Below are 25,359 nucleotides of genomic sequence, written 5' to 3'. Positions count from 1 at the left end.
ATCATCAACCAATTTATTAGTTATGTATCATTAAGCTTATATGCTATTTATGTCTGAAAATATGATTAAAACAAAATAAATCCCGAATCCGTTGTCTATATGCTCTTGTACATTAAAAATACATCATAATTTGATTTTAATAATGATAAGATACATGTGTAAAAGATTTGACATGTGAGTTCAATGACGTAGAAGAATAATATCTGCAAAACAATCTCGACCCATGTTAGCACATTTAGCAAACTGCACCGCATACACCCAAAACAATATGCTCTGCGAGAATGTCCTTCTAGTGATACATTCGTATATATTGGACGCATACGCAATGGCTTCATATGATTCTTTACCTGCGTGCATATGTGCAGATTTGGTCAGGAAACCAGACGGTCAGCATCTAAACGAATGACCTGCATCTAAACAAATTTTGAAGAGAAGGTGCGATTTCCCGTCGTTCTTCTCGGAAACTGATTTAATGTAATTCGGGGTAAAAGTCCGATAACACCCGAAAGTTCAATTAAATCTCGTTACGAGGCTATCTCTATTTATTAATTTTAATCCTCCCATTATACGCCTTTAATTTGCATCTGACCCCTATTAATTGATAGGAAAATTTTATTAGCAATTTCACTTATCTATTACGTAAACAAGATGCAAATAATTTACGAAGTAAGCTTCCGGTGACCTAGTTTTCGGCTCCGCCACCAAGAAGCATGTCCTTCGAGAAGGTAAGTTGGCAGGTGCTCTTCGCGTTGGGCTTTCGTTATTTCTCGTCATGTCAACATGTGGCATAACGACTTCAGCAACATTCTTGGTGAAAATCGAGCGATCAGGTAAGTATGTGGCACAATCAGTTCATGGTAGTCATACTAAGACAGGGCCAACCGGTGACACCACGTCGATTTTTGACCTTCACCCTCAAAATAAACAAAATATGTTTTGATCGCAATGTGTTCATTAGCTTGCCATTTTCAGTAATGTTCATAGCCGTTGGTGTTGAAAATTTGATATATAATCTATTTTTTATCCAGTTGTATCGTGCCACACAAGATAAATAAGTTTTTTGGAAGCAGTTGATGGCACGAAATGGAGGTGTGTCTCGTAATACGCATTTGATTGGTCGATACGCAAATCGGCACGTAGACACACACAGGGAACAGATAGAATCTAGATCTATTTGTTTGAATCACAATGACATATTACACACAACATGCACACAGAGACCTGATGCACATAAGTAAATAGTGTAAATTCAAATTGTTAATTTTCTGGTGTTTAAGATTCTTATTAGAATTTTAAGATTGAATACATTGGTAAAAAGAAAGAAATATGTTTAATAGTTTATCCTGTCAAACATTTCCAGACAATCTAATTATGATATTTTCTCAGATAGTTGTCAGGTCCCTGCGGGCCATTTTCTCACCTTCACATCAGATATATATGCAGTAGCATATGCCGATGTTATGTTGATGATGTCTTCTTGTTCCTGATGTTGCATACTCCAAACAGGTGTCATGGATTCAGGCTGGGATTTCCCGAATCAATCAAAATTATCATATCTTGAAAATTGATGCATTAAAATATTATATAGAGCGCGGACTACTTCAGAATACATCTACATATAATACATAATGTTAAAAATAATTACCTGTGCATTTTCAGAGTCTGTTTGACATCTGAACTATGATCAGTCACTGTCCTGATTGGAGATTTACCTGTACTGTGCATAATAAAATTTATAGATGCTTATATATATATATAAAATTAATTATGGAAGCAGTCAAGATGAATTTCACCTATATAGGTCAACGATACTGTATATATTTAAATCTACCAATGATCCGGTTGTGCTTATGCATTTCTTGTTGGTAAAGGCTACCATATATTCACTTGTATAATTTACAAACATTTAGAACAGAACCAGTCCAGAGTGTTAATGGCATATCACTCGACAATATAACATTACAGAAAGTATGAATTTTAGATGAAGTCTGAATTGTAAAATAATAATAAAAAAACTTTTTATCTTACATGAAAAGTATATTTATCTAGCAATATTATAATACAATGTACATCAAACTAGGCCAAGTTTCTGTCAACCCTGGATAATAATTTCTACTATTCATAATGTGATCATATTATTTTTGTGCCTCGATCATCACTTTAAGGGTTTTTTTTAACCATTTTCAATTAAGTACTACAAAAGTCCAGATTCCTTGTTTATATAACGTTAGTAAAAATATTAAAAGAAAAAAAAATTACTGTACCTGTTGGACATACCTCATTCTGGTGTATAAAAGTGGAGACACATGAATTATTTTTAGGCCTATTGAAAAAAGTATATATATATATATGTACATGTATGTGGCTTTTCTTGTAGTTGCAGTATTTGTCTGGATTTGGAAACGAATTTGCCTCTGAGGATCCTAGGTGTCCCGGTGCTTTGCCAGAAGGACAGGTAAAACTGTTTATAAAGTCAGTGTCATAAAGCACCAATTATTTACTAAAATCCGGTACATACATGCATGGATTGGTGATTGACTTGCGACCAGTTTGGTGCGGATGTAGCTAGTGTGCGCTATTCTATAAGGAAACATTGTTCTTTTAATCAAGACTGATAATTCTTAGTAATTTTTTATTGTGTTCTGCATGTGTCTCATAAGCCAATACTGGCTGGAAATTTTACAAATCGTGCATTTTTTTAGTTAACATGATTAATATGCATTCTTAAAATGTGTGACTAACAAATAAGATATCAGTCATTGTATTTGTGCACTGAGCCGTGACGGCATCACTTACACTATATCACTACTGCTATATCAGCACATATATTTGATCAGAGGTCGATCTGCGATTTAAAAAATTGTTTGCTATTCAACTTGATCAAGCATTATAAAATGTTATCAGCTTTTAATTAGTTCCAAAATATACAAAACTGGTGAGTGCTTTTGGAAAAAAAAATCTAGAATAGTTTAAATTACCAGTATACTTTTATGCAAAATTTCAGTAACTCCATAAAAAATAATGTTTCAAGACATTAATCAGTACCCATGGAATTTATTCAGCTTTTTACTCAGACCCTACAATGAAAAAGATTGGATGAGCATTTTTGGAGAACAAGTGGTTCACAATAAGATGGTATATTTCGATAATACATGTTATTTAATTACTACAAACACTAAACGTCCGTAATGTATATATAATCAGCAATTATTCATGCAAAGAGCAATTTGCTCAAAATCATTTTCTTCAGTATTTCAATCAGTTTTCGTGGAATTTATTCAGCTTTTTATCGATTCAAAAACTGAAACGATTGTACAAGTATTTTTGGATAAATCTGGTTTGCAGTAAAAAAAAATTACATTTTTGTATTTCGGAAACCCTAGAACCAACGTCATTTCTATTTTTTTCACACAATATGGCTGTTGGTAATATTAAAAATGTATAGTCGAACATCCATAAATTCCTATTTACCTATAAGAATTAATCTGTAAGGCGTTTAAGCAGGTGGTATTCAGCAGTATTATACACATATGATAGTATATCTATACTACTTGTTAGCTCACCTGGTCCGAAGGACCAAGGTGAGCTTATGCCATACCGTGGCGTCCGTCGTCCGTCCGTCCGTCCGTCAACAATTGACTTCTTCTTCATAACCGCTGATCAGAATTTAATCAAATTTGGTCAGAAGCATCCCTATGGGTAGGGGACTCAAAATTGTACAAATGATGGGGCTGCCCCCCAGGGGCCTGAGGGGCGGGGCCAAATATGGTCAAATTAGCTATATTGATATATTTTTAAACGACTTCTTCTCTGAAACCGAGCAATGGATATCGCTCATATTTGCCTGGTAGCATCACTATGGGGTGAGGATTCAAAATTGTACAAATGATGGGGCTGGCCCCCCAGGGGCCTGAGGGGCGGGGGCCAAATGTGGTCAATTTGGCTATATTGATATAAACGACTTCTTCTCTGAAACCAAGCAACGGATATCACTCATATTTGCCTGGTAGCATCCCTATGGGGTGGGGATTTAAAATTGTACAAATGGTGGGGCTGACCCCCAAGGGGCCTGAGAGGCGGGGCCAAAATTGGTCAATTTGTTTAAACAACTTCTTCTCTGAAACTAAGCAATGGATATTACTCACATTTATATGGTAGCATGGTTATTGGGTGGGGATTCAAAATTGTACAAATGTTGGGGTTGACCCAGGCAGCCAGGGGGCTGAGGGGTGGGGCCAAGTGGGGTCTATTTGGCTAAATTGATTTAAACAAATTATTCTCTGAAACTTAGCATTGGTTTGACTGGTAGCATCCTATAGGGGTAGGGATTCAAAATTGTATAAAGGAAGGAGCTGACCCCCCAGGGGGCAGAGGGCAGGGTCAAAAGGGGTCAATTAGTCTTAACAAGATCTTCTCTGAAACTAAGTAATATGGATATCACTCACATTTGTGTGGTAGCATCCCTATGGGTCGCGCCAAAAGTCAATTTCATTTCATGGATTAATGCACTTTTTGGCATTTTTAGCATTAAAATAAAACCAATGTACATGTACTCATATAAAATACTTATGATATATATTGACATTAGCAATACAGCGACAAATATACTGAAGCATCATTCTTGTTTCATATCTCATGAAACCATGTGAGCAATACAGGCCCTCTGGGCCTCTTGTTTTGAATGACTTGTTCACGTGCCAATTTGTCTCGCTTCGCCATCAGGAATGAAATTGCCAGAGGCACAGTATAAATACCCATTATAGGGAGTTAACTTGGTATCATCTCACTTAATAATGTTGTTACTAGCAGATAGAAACACTTTCCAATCCCTCTATGTACGCCCCTGCCAAAATATAAAACCAAATATCAACCTTAAAGCTCTGCAAAGGTTATTGTTCTTCAGAATGTGAATCTTGTCTGGAGATCTTAAATTTTTCATTTTTTTTTTTAAATTTTTTTTTATTTTCAATGTGTCACCTCACCTTGCATATAAAAACAGTGTACATATTGAAAAACTGAAAATGAAAATGAATTTGTTTTAAATATTCACAGAACAATCCTCAAAAATGTCCGTTTGGACTCTATGCAGAACAGCTGTCTGGGAGTGCGTTTACCTGTCCAAGGGAAACAAACAAGCGCAGGTATATATATGTTATTAGTTTCTGAATTATTCATTAAAATTTTTGTTTTTGCTAATCAAAAACAGAATGAGCATATTTAAATGTTGTCATATTGTTTATTAGTCTATTTACATGTTCATGTCAATCTTTTAAATTTTAACCAATCACCAACTCCCTGTATAAGAATTCCAGCAGCTGCCACCAGGATCATAAGATTTAGGATTTATATCTCTTCTTCCTTATCAGTGTTTCCCTTACTAATGTCTGTCCTAACAGAGCATTAAACAGCCTCTCCAACCAATAAATTGGCAGATTTTGCATGTAGTTCATCCATCAATAAATTCCCATTCAATCAAATCTATTGACACATATACTGTAAACGAATAAAATTTTGCATTTTCATACCTAACAACTTTTTCAGGCAATTTAATTTCACGATTATCATTCATAAAAGGCCTACTGTACCTGTAATTGAAATCATTTCAAAGCAATTAATTTTCAAAAATTTTAATAGCTTGCTAAATACACGGAATTAAGTTGGTTTGCAGTACATGATTCATGAAATAGGGTATTGTTTAAAGTTTGAAAACAGTTCTGGCATGTTTAAACATCATATGTGAATGCTGCTGGTCAAAAATAGTCCAAATGTATCAGGGTTTGAGCAACATTAGTGCATTTTTTCTTAGGTCTAATGATGGCATGTCTTATATATACGGTATGTGTAATGGTTTGGAGAAGTTTAACTATGAAAATACAAACATTGTAAAATGGAGATGCTGATTAATTTATACGGTGAAAACAAAATAAAAATGTACATATAACTCATTAAATATAGCCGGTGTATCACTTTCATCAAATTATTAATTTTAGGTACGATTTATATTTTTAGCTGGCTATACAGAATACGGCCTTCAGTTGTCCATATGCCGTTTGAGCACACTGAATCGGGACTGTTGAAACAGGACTGGAAAGATACCATCCCAAATCCAAACCAGGTATAATTGTCATATCTTCAAGGTATTATTAGCTATTAGGACCTGTGAGCTTATTCTATGGCACAATGTCCTTTGTCCATCAACTTTTCCTTTGAATCACTACTTGTCAATGTATTGAAGAGATTTCGACCAAAGTTGATCAGAAGCTTCCTTTGGGAAATGGGAACAAATTTTGCATCACTGGTGACCGCATCAATTTAGAATTATGGTTGTGTTTCTATGTTGAAATGTTATGTTGTTTTTGTCGACTAATTAACAATGTCACTGTTTTAAAACCGGACCATTGTTAAAGGAAAAAAGTTTCATACCTGTAATAATGTAAGGGAGATAATCTGTTAAAAGTTTTCATCTACACAACTTTAAGAACTCCTATTTCAGTATCTTGGGCCATGTCTCATTAAGGTTGCTGTTAAAAGTATTTTCATGAAATAATGGTTTTAGATGATTTATAAAATGAAAGCTCTGCTATCATATCAGCTCCAATTTGCAAGCTGACTAGGCCTGTCGCAGTATAATGTAAACAACCTGTCAATCCAATGTGTCAAATCTGACCAGTGATTCCAATTAAATGTTGTAATGTAGCTTTGATAACTTACAGATTCCTATCCAGGTTTTATGCTGTAGAATTCAGCTACCGTGCAGTTAGACATTAAAAGATTTTTTTTTTTTTTTTTTATAATTAAATTTTTTTTTTTTTTGAAAATGAACCTCAAAAACATACCTGCACACTATTTACAGTATTAGTTTTTAGATTATGAGGCACTTTTGTTTTAAAAAAATATGTTCTTATCCTTGCAGCTAAGATGGCTGCCTTTCGACATTCCCAACAAATCAAAAGAAACAGTGGATTTTGTGGAGGTAAGGTCTACAACATATGATATAGAAATCATTTGTATATTTTATCTATTGAAATTACACATGACATGATACTGAGAATTTGGAAAACCTATAAAAAGAATTTTACTTAGCTGGCAAGATGGAAGGGTAAAAGGACCTATTTTTAGCCCACCATCATCAGATGGTGGGCTGTTCAAATCGCCCTGCGTCCGTGGTCCGTCGTCCGTCCGTCGTCCCTCCGTCCGTCCGTCCGTCCGTCCGTAAACAATTCTTGTTATCGCTATTTCTCAGAAAGTACTGAAGGGATCTTTCTCAAATTTCATATGTAGGTTCCCCTTGGTGCCTAGTTATGCATATTGCGTTTTGAGACCAATCGGAAAACAACATGGCCGACAGGCAGCCATCTTGGATTTTGACCATTGAAGTTTGTTATCGCTATTTCTGAGAAAGTACTGAAGGGATCTTTCTCAAATTTCATATGAAGGTTTCCCTTGGTACTTAGTTATGCATATTGCGTTTTGAGACCAATCGGATAACAACATGGCCGACAGGCAGCCATCTTGGATTTTGACAATTGAAGTTTGTTATCGCTATTTCTGAGAAAGTACTGAAGGGATCTTTCTCAAATTTCATATGAAGGTTTCCCTTGGTACTTAGTTATGCATATTGCGTTTTGAGACCAATCGGATAACAACATGGCCGACAGGCAGCCATCTTGGATTTTGACAATTGAAGTTTGTTATCGCTATTTCTGAGAAAGTACTGAAGGGATCTTTCTCAAATTTAATATGAAGGTTCCCCTTGGTGCCTAGTTATGCATATTGCGTTTTGAGACCAATCGGATAACAACACGGCCGACAGGCAGCCATCTTGGATTTTGACAATTGAAGTTTGTTATCGCTATTTCTGAGAAAGTACTGAATGGATCTTTCTCAAATTTCATATGTAGGTTCCCCTTGGTGCCTAGTTATGCATATTGCGATTTGAGACCAATCGGAAAACAAAATGGCCGACAGGCAGCCATCTTGGATTTTGACAATTGAAGTTTGTTATCGCTATTTCTGAGAAAGTACTGAAGGGATCTTTCTCAAATTTCATATGAAGGTTTCCCTTGGTGCCTAGTTATGCATATTGCGTTTTGAGACCAATCGGATAACAACATGGCCGACAGGCAGCTGTCTTGGATTTTGACAATTGAAGTTTGTTATCGCTATTTCTGAGAAAGTACTGAAGGGATCTTTCTCAAATTTCATATGAAGGTTTCCCTTGGTGCCTAGTTATGCATATTGCGTTTTGAGACCAATCGGATAACAACATGGCCGACAGGCAGCCATCTTGGATTTTGACAATTGAAGTTTGTTATCGCTATTTCTGAGAAAGTACTGAAGGGATCTTTCTCAAATTTCATATGTAGGTTCCCCTTGGTGCCTAGTTATGCATATTGCGATTTGAGACTAATCGGAAAACAACATGGCCGACAGGCAGCCATCTTGGATTTTGACAATTGAAGTTTGTTACCACTATTTCTGAGAAAGTACTGAATGGATCTTTCTGAAATTTCATATGTAGGTTTCCCTTGGTGCCTAGTTATGCATATTGCGTTTTGAGACCAATCCAAAAACAACATGGCCGACAGGCAGCCATCTTGGATTTTGACAATTGAAGTTTGTTATCGCTATTTCTGAGAATGTACTGAATGGATCTTTCTCAAATTGCATATGTAAGTTTCCCTTGGTGCCTAGTTATGCATATTGCGTTTTGGGACCGATCGGAAAACAACATGGCCGACAGGCAGCCATCTTGGATTTTGACAATTGAAGTTTGTTATCTCTATTTCTGAGAAAGTACTGAAGGGATCTTCCTGAAATTTCATATCTAGGTTCCCCTTGGTGTCTACTTATGCATATTGCATTTTGGGACCGATCGAAAAACAACATGGCCGACAGGCAGCCATCTTGGATTTTGACTGTTGAAGTTTGTTATCGCTATTCCTGAGAAAGAACTGGAGGGATCTTTCTCAAATTTCATATGTGGGTTCCCCTTGGTGCCTTGTTATGCATATTGCGATTTGAGAGTTACTAATCGGAAAACAACATGGCCGACAGGCAGCCATCTTGGATTTTGACAGTTGAAGTTTGTTATCGCTATTTCTGAGAAAGTACTGAAGGGATCTTTCTCAAATTTCATATGAAGGTTCCCCTTGGTGCTTAGTTATGCATATTGCATTTTGAGACCAATCGGATAACAACATGGCAGACAGGCAGCCATCTTGGATTTTGACAATTGAAGTTTGTTATCACTATTTCTGAGAAAGCACTGAAGGGATCTTTCTCAAATTTCATATGGAGGTTCCCCTTGGTGCCTAGTTATGCATATTGCATTTTGAGACCAATCTGAAAACAACATGGCCGACAGGCAGCCATCTTGGATTTTGACAATTGAAGTTTGTTATCTCTATTTCTGAGAAAGTACTGAAGGGATCTTCCTGAAATTTCATATCTAGGTTCCCCTTGGTGTCTACTTATGCATATTGCATTTTGGGACCGATCGAAAAACAACATGGCCGACAGGCAGCCATCTTGGATTTTGACTGTTGAAGTTTGTTATCGCTATTCCTGAGAAAGAACTGGAGGGATCTTTCTCAAATTTCATATGTGGGTTCCCCTTGGTGCCTTGTTATGCATATTGCGATTTGAGAGTTACTAATCGGAAAACAACATGGCCGACAGGCAGCCATCTTGGATTTTGACAGTTGAAGTTTGTTATCGCTATTTCTGAGAAAGTACTGAAGGGATCTTTCTCAAATTTCATATGAAGGTTCCCCTTGGTGCTTAGTTATGCATATTGCATTTTGAGACCAATCGGATAACAACATGGCAGACAGGCAGCCATCTTGGATTTTGACAATTGAAGTTTGTTATCACTATTTCTGAGAAAGCACTGAAGGGATCTTTCTCAAATTTCATATGGAGGTTCCCCTTGGTGCCTAGTTATGCATATTGCATTTTGAGACCAATCTGAAAACAACATGGCCGACAGGCAGCCATCTTGGATTTTGACAATTGAAGTTTGTTATCGCTATTTCTGAGAAAGTACTGAAGGGATCTTTCTCAAATTTCATATGTAGGTTCCCCTTGGTGCCTTGTTATGCATATTGCGATTTGAGACTAATCGGAAAACAACATGGCCGACAGGCAGCCATCTCGGATTTTGACAATTGAAGTTTGTTATCACTATTTCTGAGAAAGTACTGAATGGATCTTTCTCAAATTTCATATGTAGGTTTCCCTTGGTGCCTAGTTATGCATATTGCATTTTGAGACCAATTGGATAACAACATGGCCGACAGGTAGCCATCTTGGATTTTGACTGTTGAAGTTTGTTATCACTATTTCTGAGAAAGCACTGAAGGGATCTTTCTCAAATTTCATATCTAGGTTTCCCTTGGTGCCTAGTTATGCATATTGCATTAGTTATGCATATTGCATTTTGAGACCAATCTGAAAACAACATGGCCGACAGGCAGCCATCTTGGATTTTGACAGTTGAAGTTTGTTATCGCTATTTCTGAGAAAGTACTGAAGGGATCTTTCTCAAATTTCATAAGTAGGTTCCCCTTGGTCCCTTGTATTGCATTTTTTGACCAGTCTGTCCTGAAAACAACCTGACAAACAAACAGCCATTATCGTTAAATCTCAAATTTTTTATATAGCTAGGATTCCCTTGTTTGAAAAGTACTGGAGGGATGTCTCAATTTGCACAGATTAGTAAAATGAAAGGAAAAGTAGAGAAAAGATCAATCTGACATGGAACCTATGAAGATCATTCAATGGTGGGCGCCAAGATCCCTCTGGGATCTCTTGTGACAATTGAAGTTTGTTATTGCTATTTCTGAGAAGGCAATGAAGGGATCTTTCTCAAATTTCATATGTAGGTTCCCCTCGATGCTAGTTATGCATATTGCATTTTGAGACCAATCGGAAAACAACATTGCCGACAGGCAGCCATCTTGGATTTTGACAATTGAAGTTTGTTATAGCTATTTCTCAGAAAGTACTGAAGGGATCTTTCTCAAACTTTTTTGTAAGTTCCCCTTGGTCTGTTGTTCTGCATATTGCATCTTGGGACCAATAGGAAAACAACATGGCTGACTGGCAGCCATCTTGGATTTTGACAATTGAAGTTTGTTATAGCTATTTATCAGAAATTGCTGAAGGGATCTTTCTGAAATTTCATATGTAGGTTGCCCTCTGTGCCTAGTTATGCATATAGGATTTTGAGACCAGTCAGAAAACAACATGGCTGACTAGCAGCCATCTTGGATTTTGACAATTGAAGTTTGTTATCGCTATTTTACAGAAGGTACTGAAGGGATCTTTCTCAAATTTCATATGTAGGTTCCCCTTGGTCCCTGGTGTTGCATTTTGGGACCAATCCGAAAACAACATGGCCGACAGACAGCCATTATCGCTAAATCTTAAATTTTATATATAGGTTCCCCTTGTTTGAAAAGTACTAGAGGGCTGTTTCTGAATTTACACAGATTAGTAAGACTTAGAGGAAGGGAAAAGTAGAGAAAAGATCAATCTGACATGGAACCTATAAAGATCATTCAATGGTGGGCGCCAAGATCCCTCTGGGATCTCTTGTTTAATTTAAAAACATATATTTTCTCAATTCCGATAAATATTTTTCAAAATTAGCCTTTTTTGGTTCTTAATCATGTAGATTTCAGAAAGACAAAAATGCATGTACCTTTTAAATGTATGCTATTTAGATATTTTTATCCCCCGCGAAACGCGTTTGCTCCGTCCGTCCGGCCGTCTGTGCGTCCCTGTGTCCGTCTGAGATTATTTTCCGGGCTATAACTCCATAACCGTTCAACGCAGCTCCTTGAAACTTTCTGTATATCTCAGACTAGTGCCGTAGTTGTGCCTTTTGCTATTGCGGACCTTCCATTTTCGGTATTTTTTCTGTCACCATGGAAACTTAGTCAAAAATACCAAATTACTGTTTTCTTTTCTTTCCGGGCTATAACTCAAAAACCGTTCGATGCAGCTCCTTGAAACTTTCTGTATATCTCAGACTAGTGCCGTAGTTGTGCCTTTTGCTATTGCGGACCTTCCATTTTCGGTATTTTTTCTGTCACCATGGAAACTTAGTCAAAAATACCAAATTACTGTTTTCTTTTCTTTCCGGGCTATAACTCAAAAACCGTTCGATGCAGCTCCTTGAAACTTTCTGTATATATCAGACTAGTGCCCTAGTTGTGCCTTTTGCGATTGCGGACCTTCCATTTTCGGTATTTTTACTGTCACCATGGAAACTTAATCAAAAATACCAAATTACTTTTTCCGGACTATTACTCCAAAACCGTTCAACGCAGCTCCTTGAAACTTTCTGTATATATCAGATTAGTGCCCTAGTTGTGCCTTTTGCGATTGTGGACCTTCCATTTTCGGTATTTTTTCTGTCACCATGGAAACTTAATCAAAAATACCAAATTACTGTTTCCTTAATAACTCTTACTTTGAGCTTGATATATACATGTATTTGGGTTTTCATACCAACTGCGGGGCGCAGGGGATAATGCCAAGCTTTGCGGCTCCTTGTTTCAATATATTTCAGATCTCAAATCATATCCCAAAGCATATATTTTGAGTTTTGGTGAATTCTCTGATTATATATATATTTTCCCAATTTGACCAAAATATTGATGATTTCCTATTTTCTATTATATAAAGGGCCTTCTCCCCAAATTTGAGCTGGCAAAAATCCTGTTTCAAAATTTGTCACTGCAACATATGTCAAGTATTCATGATGAATTTTAAAAAGTTGTAATCCCAATTAAAGTGACATCTGGCTTTTACAAGTGGCGCTTCATTATGTGAAAAAAAAACCTTTGTTTCTAACTATGATTATATGTGTTCTCTAGGGGACAGCGACGCTGTGTGGTGCCGGAGATCCGTGTACCAGAAGTGGTGCTGCTATCCATATCTACACTTGTAACAGTTCAATGGGTGACAAGTAAGAAAAACAGTTGATACGAAAATTTTCGCTTTCATGATTTATCAAATACAGTATTCATTGAGAAATATTTACATTTGCTCCGCATTTCCCCATAGACACAATGCTAAAAGGCAGTTGCCACCATTTAAGCAATGAACAGCGGTTTTAATGTTGTTATTGTCGATATGGCAGCAAGATGTATGGTGGGCAAATGTAGCATGGAAACCAACGGGTTTCCATGTCATTTTCCCACCATATATACATCTTGCTGCCATATCGACTATAACAACATTAAAACCGCTGTTCATTGCTTAAATGAATGCATGCTTAGTGATAAACCCAATGAGATCTGATTACGGTGCTGTCAAATGTTTCATCAGTGGGTAATGTCCTGAGGCTGCAGTAGCTCAGTTATGAGAGCCTGGTCTCATAACCTTCAGTGACGATCTGATCTGTGGTTCCACGCTTCCTACCTGTGTCAGTTTGTGTTTCTCGGGAAGCTGAGAAACAGGCCGGTCTGTGCTATCATGGTTGTGTCCATCGGCAAGACACTTTACCCTAATTGCTCTGAATGGCATGCAATGGGCCTACCATATGTTTTTCAGTGAGGTAGTCACCAGCTACTACAAGGGGATCAAATTGACTCTGGCTGTTCATGGGGCAATAAACCAAACAAAGCAATATCCTGCAATAGGCCCAACCCCCTCCTTTAACACCAAGTCAAAGGTTAAAATATGTTGATACCCTTGGCTTATTGCAGGATGATTATGGATGGCTACCTACTTCTTTGTCTATGTTTTGACACCAATTACAATTGTGCTTTGAATCCATTTTATTTAATGGCGCCTATAATGAATCTGATTGGCTATGATCCTACAATTTCCTGAAGTATGATGTATGGGTACATGTATTTTTTGATCTGGCACTAGCTAGGTTATATATTTATCAGTAAAACCATACTTATTAGTCCCACCCCTATCTATTGTAGTTCCGAAGAAACGCCCAACAAATACTGTTTTGTTGTCAGGCAATAAGCCTACCCCTATATTTTGCTGTTCCAATAAAGAGAAATGCCCCAAAAAACTGTTTTGTTTCCCTGAAATAAGCCCATCCTATCTGATCCAGAGATGGACCAAATGACCATACTTTAGCACAGGGGCTTGACACTTTCTGATGACCCAGAATGAAATATAAACCTCAGGGTCCATCCTATAGCTTATATTAACATAATGGAATGTGTCAAGCCCCTGTGTATTGCAGAATAAAACATGGTACCATAAATTTTAATCTGGATTTTTAATTTTTTTTTTGTAGATGTTTCTACGATTCAGATGGAGATCTACTTATAGGTAATGTATAATTATAAATTCTGTCTCCTGTCAATTTTTCAAATTTTGATTTAGCATCAAGCCACTAAGAATCTTATCCCTTGAGTTGTGTTTTCTTTATCACACCCTTAAGGTAGGGAAAATTATATTGGTATTGTAATTATTATAAAATCTTAAATATATCAAATCAGATATTGCTATTGGAAGGATAATTAACAAATCTGTTAAAACAAGGAGTTATTTCCCTTTGTCTGACCGGTACCTATATGTCTGTGTTTCTTACCCACCTGTTGGCACCTCAAGGAGAGAACTTAGATAGGCTACAGTTGATGTCCTATCCTATCTTACAGACTATACATTCTTGTCTCTCAATAAAAAACTGTTCTAATTAAAGAAATAACAATACTAAATCTGTTTTAATTTTCTTGTAAATAAAACTTTTTAAGAAAGAAACATCAATAAAGATATATGTATGTCCAAAAAATACCCCTATAGACCAACATGATTTACATAATGTGTAATAATTGTGTAATGGTAAGGTGCAAAGGGGCTTGGCACGATTTTCCAAATGATGGTCCATATATATATGTATTATAGTGTCGACACTATAATACATATATATATGGACCATCATTTGGAAAATCGTGCCAAGCCCCTGTGGTAAGGTGGATTGAAAAATATCCTCCCTGCTGAGGCTGGGACTAGAACTTCTCACTTTCCAGCAGATGTACTACCACTAAGCTAAGGTGAAATTTCCACGGGCCGAGCTCATAAGGTGACCTTATATTCTCTATTTTTACATATTGAATTAAATTCTTATTTAACAGTGCCACAGCAGGGGGCCTTGTTGATTTCAACAGAATTAGGGAAGATGAAGGTGAACTCCAATGAAATTTGTGTAATACAGGTAAATATTTTATTTATATTGGCCAATGAATATTTTGCAGAATGAATATGATGGTAGCATGGCGAAACTTTGACTTTTATATTTTCTATGTTATTTCATAATTTTGATTTCTGAATATGTTGACTATTATAAGAGGATTTCTATTAAATATAAGTATTATCACCAAAAACAATTCAGTGTTAATATAATGTAACAATATGTTTATTTGTATGTTGTGCAAATTATGTGGATTTTACATAGCAGGATAGAATTTACATGTGGTGTGATGAAATTTACATAAATTTACATTGTGTGATGGAATTTACATCAATTTACATAATGTGATAAAATTTTCATTGTGTACTGATAAAATTTACATAAATTTACATAGTGTGATAAAGTTTCCATTGTGTACTGATAAAATTTACATAAATTTACATTGTGTGATAATATTTACATTGTATTGTGAATTGTTAAATACTTTGTTGATATTATTTTGATGAATCAATTTTTTTTGTCTGACTACAGTTAGGGATGCGGTTTAATGTGGCGGTAGAGGGGCCCAGCAGGGGGTATATACTGGAAATTTTTAACGGTCATTTCACACTTCCAAACCTTGGACCAATAGGTAAGTTGTCGTTCATTCATCCACAAGACTATGAATAGTGATACCATAATGATACATCAGGTATATTTGTAACTTGTATTACTCTGTTTATATTATTAACAAACATGGATCTCGCGACAGCCACCGACATTAAGGACTAAATAGAAATTGAGGCTGATTCCTCAGATTGGGAATTTGCACTTGTAGAAAGTGTCAGATCGGTTGATTGTTTGGACTCATTCGAGGGCTGCCTTAAAACAAATAGCAATCAGTGATTGTTTTCAACCGATGTAACATACACATAGTGTTATATTGCCAGTGTTGATTTAAATAATGTTATTCAATTCAAAGTTTGTATATGCATGCATAAGACACAATGACATCTTCTTTATAATATATCTTTTATTCACTTTTTTGGATTCAACAACGATATAAAATTAGAATCTCTACAATCCGGAACTCTCTACAAACCGGCTTTATTTTGTGGTCCCAAAGGTGTCCGGTTTAGACCGAGTCCACTGTATATGTGTAATTTGTATTCATTTATATGGTTTAACAAATGCTCTGAATGGTCTGTTATTAGCATCTTACATTCAATTGTGAATATCTCTTTTCAGTTGAAATGAAGTAAAATAAAATAACAAGGCTTCCATGAGTTACTGACTTCCTGATCAGTCAAAATGATTGAGTTTATTTTCATAACATGGAGTCATGTAATTTTCTAATTTTCCTGTATACTTCAATCAGACATCAATAGGATTGATTTTAGATAAAGAAACTGATCTCTCCCTTTAGGGGCCAATGGCCTTGCTAATCCCCGGGACTTCCAGACACCGACGGCATGGTACGAGGATCGTGATGTGAAAAAGTACACAATCATTAACAAATACCAAGGACATCTTTTCAAAGCTAGTCAGGTGAGGAGAACAGATTCCCTATGACACAATCACAGCATATTTCTTTCCTATTGTTTTCATCAGTTGGTTTTGCAAGCCATGAAATATATTCTTTTGTATGGTAATGGTTGTTTGGAGTAGAAATATTGATTTATTTCTAGATGTACAGTGTATATAAGATGAACCTATGAAATTCATGGGCAGAATTCACAAAGGAAAGTTCTTGTTATTTTTCTTGTTAGTTTCGTTTGTGACATGATGTTGACGACTAAATATGTCAAGATGTTTCTAGTGAGGACATTTGTATTTTGTTGCAAACTTGTTAGTTCTCATTATTGATACAGTTTTATTTTAACAACTAATCTAAATACTTCTCTTATGCTGTGGTGTTTCGTCACGGCACATGACAGTAGATTTGTTTTGGATGCACCACTTTTCATCAAAATAAAGAATGATAAAAGCAATTTAGGGAATTTCCATTGTAAAAAACGATGTTTCATAAAGCCATTGTTGAAGCTTTCTGTTAAAAAAGAATTGTTTTTGACTGAAAAGCGGGATTTTATCCAAAAAAAGGGGGGGGGGGGGGGCACACAGCTGTCCTCGTTGCCTGAAAAATGGGATTTGATTGAAGGATTTTTTGTCACACAGCAGCTCTCTACATCATAAATATTGAAACTATGCTGTATTTATCAGCAAATAAGCTCCCTTTTTCATTTATGTAGAATCATTTATTTTAAAATACACTTAGCAAGCAAAACTTGGTTCTCAAATAAGCAATTCACAAACTTAATGCTAAGCTATACTATAATATATTTGAGGATAAATGGATAAATATGGTTACTACAAGCAGATTCTTTAAAGTATCCATTCCATGTAATGTACAAATTATCTTACACTGATATATGACAAGATGAGATTCTTAAGGATCTACTGAGAAGTTGTATAATAAAGGCCATTTTTGTTTTTATCTTTCAGACACATTCCCCATTTGATGTGGTGGCCTGGCATGGGAACTACGCCCCCTACAAATATGATCTTGCCAATTTTTGTACCGTAAACACAGTCTCTTTTGATCACATGGTACGTATGACTTATAAATACGAAAAACAACAGTCTAATTAGCTTTTGGATCTAAGAAGGATATAATTTTGTGTTGTCAAGTTGCTTTTTTCCTATTCTGATGTGAAGGTAAACATCACGTTTTCAGTCATGTCCTCAGATTAAAATTGTATTTTGATCAGCACTCGGTAAACCGTAAACTACACTCCGATACTTGACGATGCAAAGTATAGTTTACGGAACAGTAATGCAGAGAAAGATATGATTTTAATCAGATAAATAAATATTAAAGAGGCTTACCCGCAGACGGACCGGTAAACAGCACATCTCCGATCACTAAATAAACTTCAGTACACGTTTCTATGTGACAAAATTAGAGGCTTTCCGACTTTATTTCTTGAAAACAATTACAGAATATGTATTTAAAAGACGTTTTAAAACTCAACCTGAGAGGGAAATGTATGGAATATAACGGCAAATCTTCTTTGTAAATCGCCGCTGCCTTTAAAGTTATCACTGTGCGGCACTGTGCACACGTGCTTGTTTCTTTGATGTGTCAATCAAATTAGACTTATTGCGGGTTGCGATTAAATAAATAATATTTAAAAATGAGGTTTTAATATCACTTTTCAGCGTTTTATAAGGAAAATAAAATGAAAAACTCAACAATTCCAACAATCTGTCATGTGTACAAAATCTTTTTCTATTAGCCAATTTTTCTGATCTCTCTGCGGGCAAGCCTCTTTAAACAAAAATCATTATAGTCATAAAATAGGTTAGTGACTTCAAGTTTTCAAATTTATGAACATTTCTATGTATTTTTTTCCCCAATTTTCAGGACCCTTCCATTTTTACTGTGCTGACATGTCAATCATCCAAACCAGGAGTTGCCATAGCTGATTTTGTGATATTCCCGCCTAGGTGGGGAGTGGCCGACAACACATTCCGGCCGCCATACTATCATAGTAAGTGCTTTAAACATGGAAATTCCTGCATAATAAACGATGACCATTCGGCTGTGAAAAGTTCCCCATGGATATTATTTTGGGATGTATATGGTATTTACGGAACATGTGAAAAAGAAAAATTTGCGGAATTAACACCAACATTCCTATCGAAATTATGAAATTAAATCCCTGCATAAATAACTATGATAACAGTATTCAAAGTAACTTCTGATAGTCATGTTGTTCATATTATTCAGGAGGGGGATTTTTTTGCCTTTGAATACATTTAGTATAAATTGAGTACATTGTCTTAATTCTATCAATTTGTATTTTCACAGGAAACTGCATGACTGAGTTTATGGGTTTAATACATGGATCTTACGAAGCAAAGGTAAATATTAAACGTTATTACATATTGTTTGTATAATTTTATAATTTTTGACAACTGAGCCATAAAAACAGGTATGTTTATTTCAAATTAGGTAATTCAGGTAAATTGATGTAATTGCTCATGCAGTTAAGAATTTCAGTTTTGATAATACTCTAGGTATTTTGAGCGTTTTTTTTTTATTTTGAACATGTTCTTTTCATCTTTTAAGATATTACTTACGTTGCACAAAAAAAAAAAAAAAAAACTTGTCAAAAATTTGTTACATAACAGAATTTAAAATGATGCTTTTAGGAGGAAGGATTTCAGCCAGGTGGTGGGAGTCTACACAGCATGATGACTCCACACGGCCCTGATGCTAAATGTTTTGAAGGTGCCTCCAATGCTCCTCTTAAACCCCAGCGTGTCGCGGACGGTACCATGGTCAGTAGCTGTGTTGATGATTTGTGGAGGATTTCTGGAATGATATTTATTCTACACAGTTAAACTAGGAGTTAAGAACATGATCTAGCTTCCAACTATTTTCCATGAATATGACTTATGTAAAAATGTCCCTGTAATTCAGCCTTTCAACAATAGAGATTTTAATGAAATATGAAAAATCAGTTGTACAAAAAGGGGCAACAACTCTGTTAAAATTGTTTGATCCCGATGATGATTATGAAAGTTATAATTACTTACAGAGTTCTAAGAAAATTGACTGGAAGTATCAAACTAGTTTTTGGGACATGAATGGTGATTCAAGTACTGGTACATGTACATGTATATTCAGAAACCAAAAATTGATAATTAATACATACCGTACAATTTTTAAATGATCCCTTGTAAGAGTCTTTCCTTAGTTCAGTTGTCTATGGACAGGTGAAGTAAGGTAGGTGGTAGTTTCCTGGTAATAGCTTTTGAAGATTTTTTTTTTACATAAAACCAGTGGTTAGTGATATTAAAAATTAACAATTTATTGTTTTTTCCTTTGTTGTTTAGGCGTTCATGTTTGAGTCGTCGTTCAGCTTAACGGTAACAGACTGGGGCAACAAGACCAAAGTGGACAACACATACTACAAGTGCTGGCAGCCTCTCCAGAAACATTTCAGTCCTCCAAAGGCCGACGTAACTGGTGGGTGTAGTTCTAAGTTGGAGTATGGAACAGTAATCATTTGATATACATCGAGACTTAACACTTATTTAATGAATCTTTCTCATTTCTAGATTTGTTTTATCATGATAAGCCACCCCTTCTGGCTCAGAAATACTCCTTAATGTGTCGTCTTGAATTCCGAGACTTGGAGCTTATATCATAAGTTCCACATATTTTGAGGGAAATACACAAGACTAATTATGCAGCTGATATTTGGAGAGCTTTTCATCTACATTGTGTGCAGACAGTACTTATACTGTGAGTGCATAGATATGTCCATGTCTTTATGTATAGACTGGGCTGAGCACCCGTGGCTTAAGATAGCTGAAATGACTCATGACTTTGTGTCTTTGGAGTTGAAAACTTTGTTGAAGGAGGGAGAAATGTAGCAGAACTTGATTGGACTGAGCGCCGATGGCAACATAGCTCAATTGGTTAGAGCGCCTGTCTAAAGTTCGGAGGTCCTGGGTTCAAATCCCGGTCTGGTCATTGCGTTTTTCCTCTCCTGTTACATTTATCCATATATGTTATGACACCACGTCACTATGATCAGTAAAAGCTTAATAATCACCCACACCTACTTTAAACAAGGTTGCTGTGTATGTCACAGTTATAATATATAATACATTCGTTTGACATTATTTTGTCAGCATACTACATTTCAATTCAGTCATTTTTATCAAAATGAAAATAGCTTCAGAAGTTTGAATTATCAATATTATGAATATATGGACTCTCTAGCAAATCACTAAATTGTGAGTGTGCTACAACATGTACACATTCAAAGTATGACAGAGCATTAGACAGAATCGCTTTCAATAGTTAGATTATTTATAGATTTCTAATAGATCAGGAATTATCATATGCATATTTTCATATGCAGTGTAGGAAATTTTTGAACCTTTGTCCGAGTTGAACTTTTCAGTATGATAGAGACTAAATGGCATTAAACAAAAAGTACTGTATTTATCCTAAAATATCCCACAATCTCCTAGTGTTTTAGTTCTGAAGTTTGGGAAGGGTTTATCTGTGAACCATATTTTGGTTACTTTCAAAGAGAGGGCTTATTTGTGGACGGGGATATCTGCAGATTAGTATTGCATTAAACATGGCTACAGTGCTACAAATTCAGATGTATCGTAATTTTCTCTTCAGTTAATTTTATTTTCAATTATTTTGAGAAGTAATACTTTTAATTTTGCTTAATTCTAAAGCAGGAGCTTCATTTATTATTTTGTTTAATTTTTGTAATTTTCTACTCTGTTGCAGATGGACCCAGCAAAGCTAAAAAGACAAAAAAATGATTGATTTTATTATCATGATCTACATGAAACCAAATAGTATTACGGCTTTACATTTACAATAGCACAGTGCATATATTTTGTCAGAACATGTACGATGTTGAGGGTTGATTATTCTAGCGTCCATTTCATATTCAGAGTCTATCTTATAGACATTGTACCGGTAATTTATATACAAAATGTACATGTATTTGTATGCCTATTTATGGCATGTGGTATGATACGATTTTCTGGCTGGCTTGGAGTCAAATCTATATTACATCCATTTTCACCAATTGTGAAGTAAAAATGTACGTGTATACATGTATGTGCATGTATCTTGGGAAAGCAAAGTTTACTGAAGCATTACTATAAACAACAATAAGGTCAGTTTCAAAATCAGAAGAAAATAATTTTCACATAATCCTTACTATCCGTCAATGTACACACCTGTCAATGTACATACCAGGTACACACCTGTCAATGTACATACCAGGTACACACCTGTCGATGTACACACCAGGTACACACCTGTCGATGTACACACCAGGTACACACCTGTCAATGTACATTCCAGGTACACACCTGTCAATGTACATACCAGGTACACAACTGTCAATGTACATACCAGGTACACACATGTCAATGTACACACCTGTCAATGTACACACCTGTCAATGTACATACCAGGTACACATCTATCAATGTACATACCAGGTACACATCTATCAATGAACATACCAGGTACACACCTGTCAATGTACATGCCAGGTACACACCTGTCAATGTACATACCGGGTACACACCTGTCAATGTACATACCAGGTACACAACTGTCAATGTACATACCAGGTACACACCTGTCAATGTACATACCGAGTACACACCTGTCAATGTACATACCGGGTACACACCTGTCAATGTACATACCAGGTACACAACTGTCAATGTACATACCAGGTACACACCTGTCAATGTACATACCGAGTACACACCTGTCAATGTACATACCAGGTACACACCTGTCAATGTACATACCGAGTACACACCTGTCAATGTACATAACGGGTACACACCTGTCAATGTACATACCGAGTACACACCTGTCAATGTACACACCAGGTACACACCTGTCGATGTACACACCAGGTACACACCTGTCAATGTACACACCTGTCAATGTACAAAACAGCTACACATCTGTCAATGTACATACCGAGTACACTCCTGTCGATGTACATACCGGGTACACTCCTGTCGATGTACATACCGGGTACACACCTGTCGATGTACATACCGGGTACACACCTAGCTGTCGATGTACATAACGGGTACACACCTGTACATACCAAGTACACTCCTGTCGATGTACATACCGGGTACACTCCTGTCGATGTACATACCGGGTACACTCCTGTCGATGTACATACCGGGTACACACCTGTGAACATTTTGTTTGGTCAGATGCTAGTCTTTGTCACAACCAACTTATATTTGTTATACATATTTGTTTTTTTGGTGTATCTAATTGTTTATGTGGTTGAATCTCAGAGCACAAATTATACAAAACTGGTCCTTCATTGTCTCAAATATACGTATATATAAAATACATCCTTTTGTTTACATCACACTAAAACCCAATGTGAATCATTTTAATGTCTGACTTGATAAACAGTCTTAATTTTTCCGACAATCCTCTTTCTAAATGTCAATTTCTAGAAGTCTACCATTTCTTTTACCCTTCTTTTATATATATATATATTGGGACCATCTTAAATTTGACACTATATGAAAAAAATTAATGTAACTGTAAACATACCAGGTATGTATGTCTGTTTTAATAATTATAATCTGATCGAGTCGGAGTATCCAGCAACTTAATTTTTACTCAAAGTAAGAAGATGTCAGATGTCAGTGTTATGTAATAAGGACAATCAATCAGAATCATTATATATATATATATGTATATTTAATTTTTACAAAAATGAATTTAATTTTGTATACATAATTCAAATACCAAAACCACACAAAAACTAATTATATTAATCTTAATGAAAGTGAATAACTACCATTTTAAAAGAAATTCCCTGACCTGAGTGTTTCCATCCTAATCAACAACAGTGACAATGTAATATACCTTGTAACTGGGGTAAAGGGCTATCAAGTTATTTCAAATGAATGAACTTGACCTACTTTCACGGTCACAGGGGTCTTATAGGCCAAAATTTTACCCAAATACCCAGAAACCTGATAGTGGGCCTGTAGTATGCTGGGATGAAAGGCTACAAAATTTAATTGAACGAATCTAGCCTATTATTATATTTGAACAAAGTGTTAATCTGCATATATAACATAAATCAACTTTAAAGCTATTATAAGCGATACAGGCCTATTGGGCCTCTTTTTGATTGTGTATTTACATTACATGCAATATGGTTTGATATTTCAGGTATATTGGTTTGTTATCAAGTGCCTTTATACCAGACATGGTTTTACGGTGACCACGGTGGCCGAGTGCTTAATGTGTCCCGACACTTTATCACTAGCCCTCCACCTCTGGGTTGTGAGTTCGAAACCTACGTGAGGCAATTGCCAGATACTGACCGTAGGCCGGTGGTTTTTCTCTGGGTACTCCCGCTTTCCTTCACCTCCAAAACCAGGCACGTCCTTAAATGACCCTGGCTGTTAAAAGGACGTTAAACAAAAAAACAAACAAACAAAACAATCAGAACAATCAGACATGGTTTACACTGTCAAACACACTGCATCATCACCAACCTATATCAATCGCAAATCTAGTCACAACCTTCAAAATCAAAAGGTGAAAAGGCGTGAACAGTCAGCTAGTAGGAAAGCCATGTAACAAATTTTATTTTATGCTTCTTAAATTGTATGTACCGAGTAGAATGTTTAAGCCTTTAATACTTCAATTATTTTAGCTTCCTGTTAGCTATATTGATGTGACCTATATTGGGTCAACCTGATAAAATCAGGCGAGTTGTCATCACCACACATATATTATTCCACAATCAATACTTCAAGTTTAGATTTTTCATGGGTAATAAATCTCATACCTATGTATGTGGCTGAACTTTCTTATCACGATGACTGGGATTTATAGAATCGTACATGGGTCAGATCTGTGGACAGGGATATCACAAAACGAGTGTAAGAGCTTGGCTGGTCAGCAAGAGGCTAATGTTGAGTATTGGTCAGTCAAATTCTTACACGAGGGTCGAGATATCCCATGTTCGATTATTATTTTTTTCAGATGCTTAATAAAAACAGTGACAAATTCTAAGGTGTTATGAAATCTTTTAATCGTCATCAAGGTCCTATGAAATGTGTGCAGACACTGATGACGTTATCAATTTGCGACATGGTTACGCTTCATAAAATGACGATCTATTAACACTATAAAGAGTAGGGTCATACCACATGCAAGCTGTCTTTCTCTACCCTGTATGAGTTAGAGTTATCCCATCTAGCAACTGCAGAATTTCCACGTCAAGTAGTATATGAGAAACATTATTTCCGCTAGTCATCATGATAAACTTTTAATGTCCCCCTACTTTGGTATTCATTTAAATACATATGTTATATATACTGTATTTAATCCATTGCAAAAATTGTTGTTGTATGAAAATAATTCGTGTACGATGTATTCAGATCAAACAATATGATTTCTACAGTTGATGATCTTTGGTGGTAGTAGGAATAGCTATTGTAGATGGGCATACTGTAAAGGCTGCCTTTTTTGGGGTTCAAATTCTCAGGTCAATTATGTATAATTGTATAATTTATTCATAATTCTCCTTTTTAAAGAACAGTACACGTCAATTTAATGGGTTTTTTTTTTTTTTTTGGTTTTA

The 25,359-nt window shown here is 35.9% G+C and overlaps 2 protein-coding genes across 5 annotated transcripts in view; one reads left to right on the top strand and one right to left on the bottom strand.

Annotated features, from left to right (window-relative positions):
* LOC117327071 (mitogen-activated protein kinase kinase kinase 5-like) overlaps positions 1-455 on the bottom strand; it is a 75,194-nt gene extending 74,739 nt beyond the window's left edge. For all 4 annotated transcript variants that reach the window (XR_004532567.1, XR_004532569.1, XR_004532568.1 and 1 more), the window contains exon 1: positions 348-455. The gene's annotated coding sequence lies outside the window, so the exon portion shown is untranslated. The remainder of the gene's footprint in view (positions 1-347) is intronic.
* Positions 456-617: 162 nt separating this feature from the next.
* On the top strand, positions 618-24,897 carry LOC117327069 (homogentisate 1,2-dioxygenase-like). The gene is made up of 16 exons (XM_033883898.1): positions 618-725; positions 2,378-2,455; positions 5,053-5,141; positions 6,010-6,115; positions 6,914-6,973; positions 12,888-12,979; positions 14,276-14,310; positions 15,117-15,196; positions 15,704-15,803; positions 16,578-16,699; positions 17,654-17,758; positions 18,576-18,702; positions 19,023-19,075; positions 19,367-19,495; positions 20,054-20,186; positions 21,477-24,897. The coding sequence occupies exons 1-16, from the start codon at positions 711-713 to the stop codon at positions 21,509-21,511; spliced, it is 1,359 nt and encodes a 452-aa protein (XP_033739789.1). The 5' UTR covers positions 618-710; the 3' UTR covers positions 21,512-24,897.
* Positions 24,898-25,359: the final 462 nt, after the last annotated feature.

This window comes from Pecten maximus, chromosome 5 (assembly GCF_902652985.1).
Source record: "Pecten maximus chromosome 5, xPecMax1.1, whole genome shotgun sequence".
In the NCBI taxonomy this organism is placed as follows: Eukaryota; Metazoa; Mollusca; class Bivalvia; order Pectinida; family Pectinidae; genus Pecten; species Pecten maximus.
This window is presented reverse-complemented; position numbering and strand designations above follow the sequence as displayed.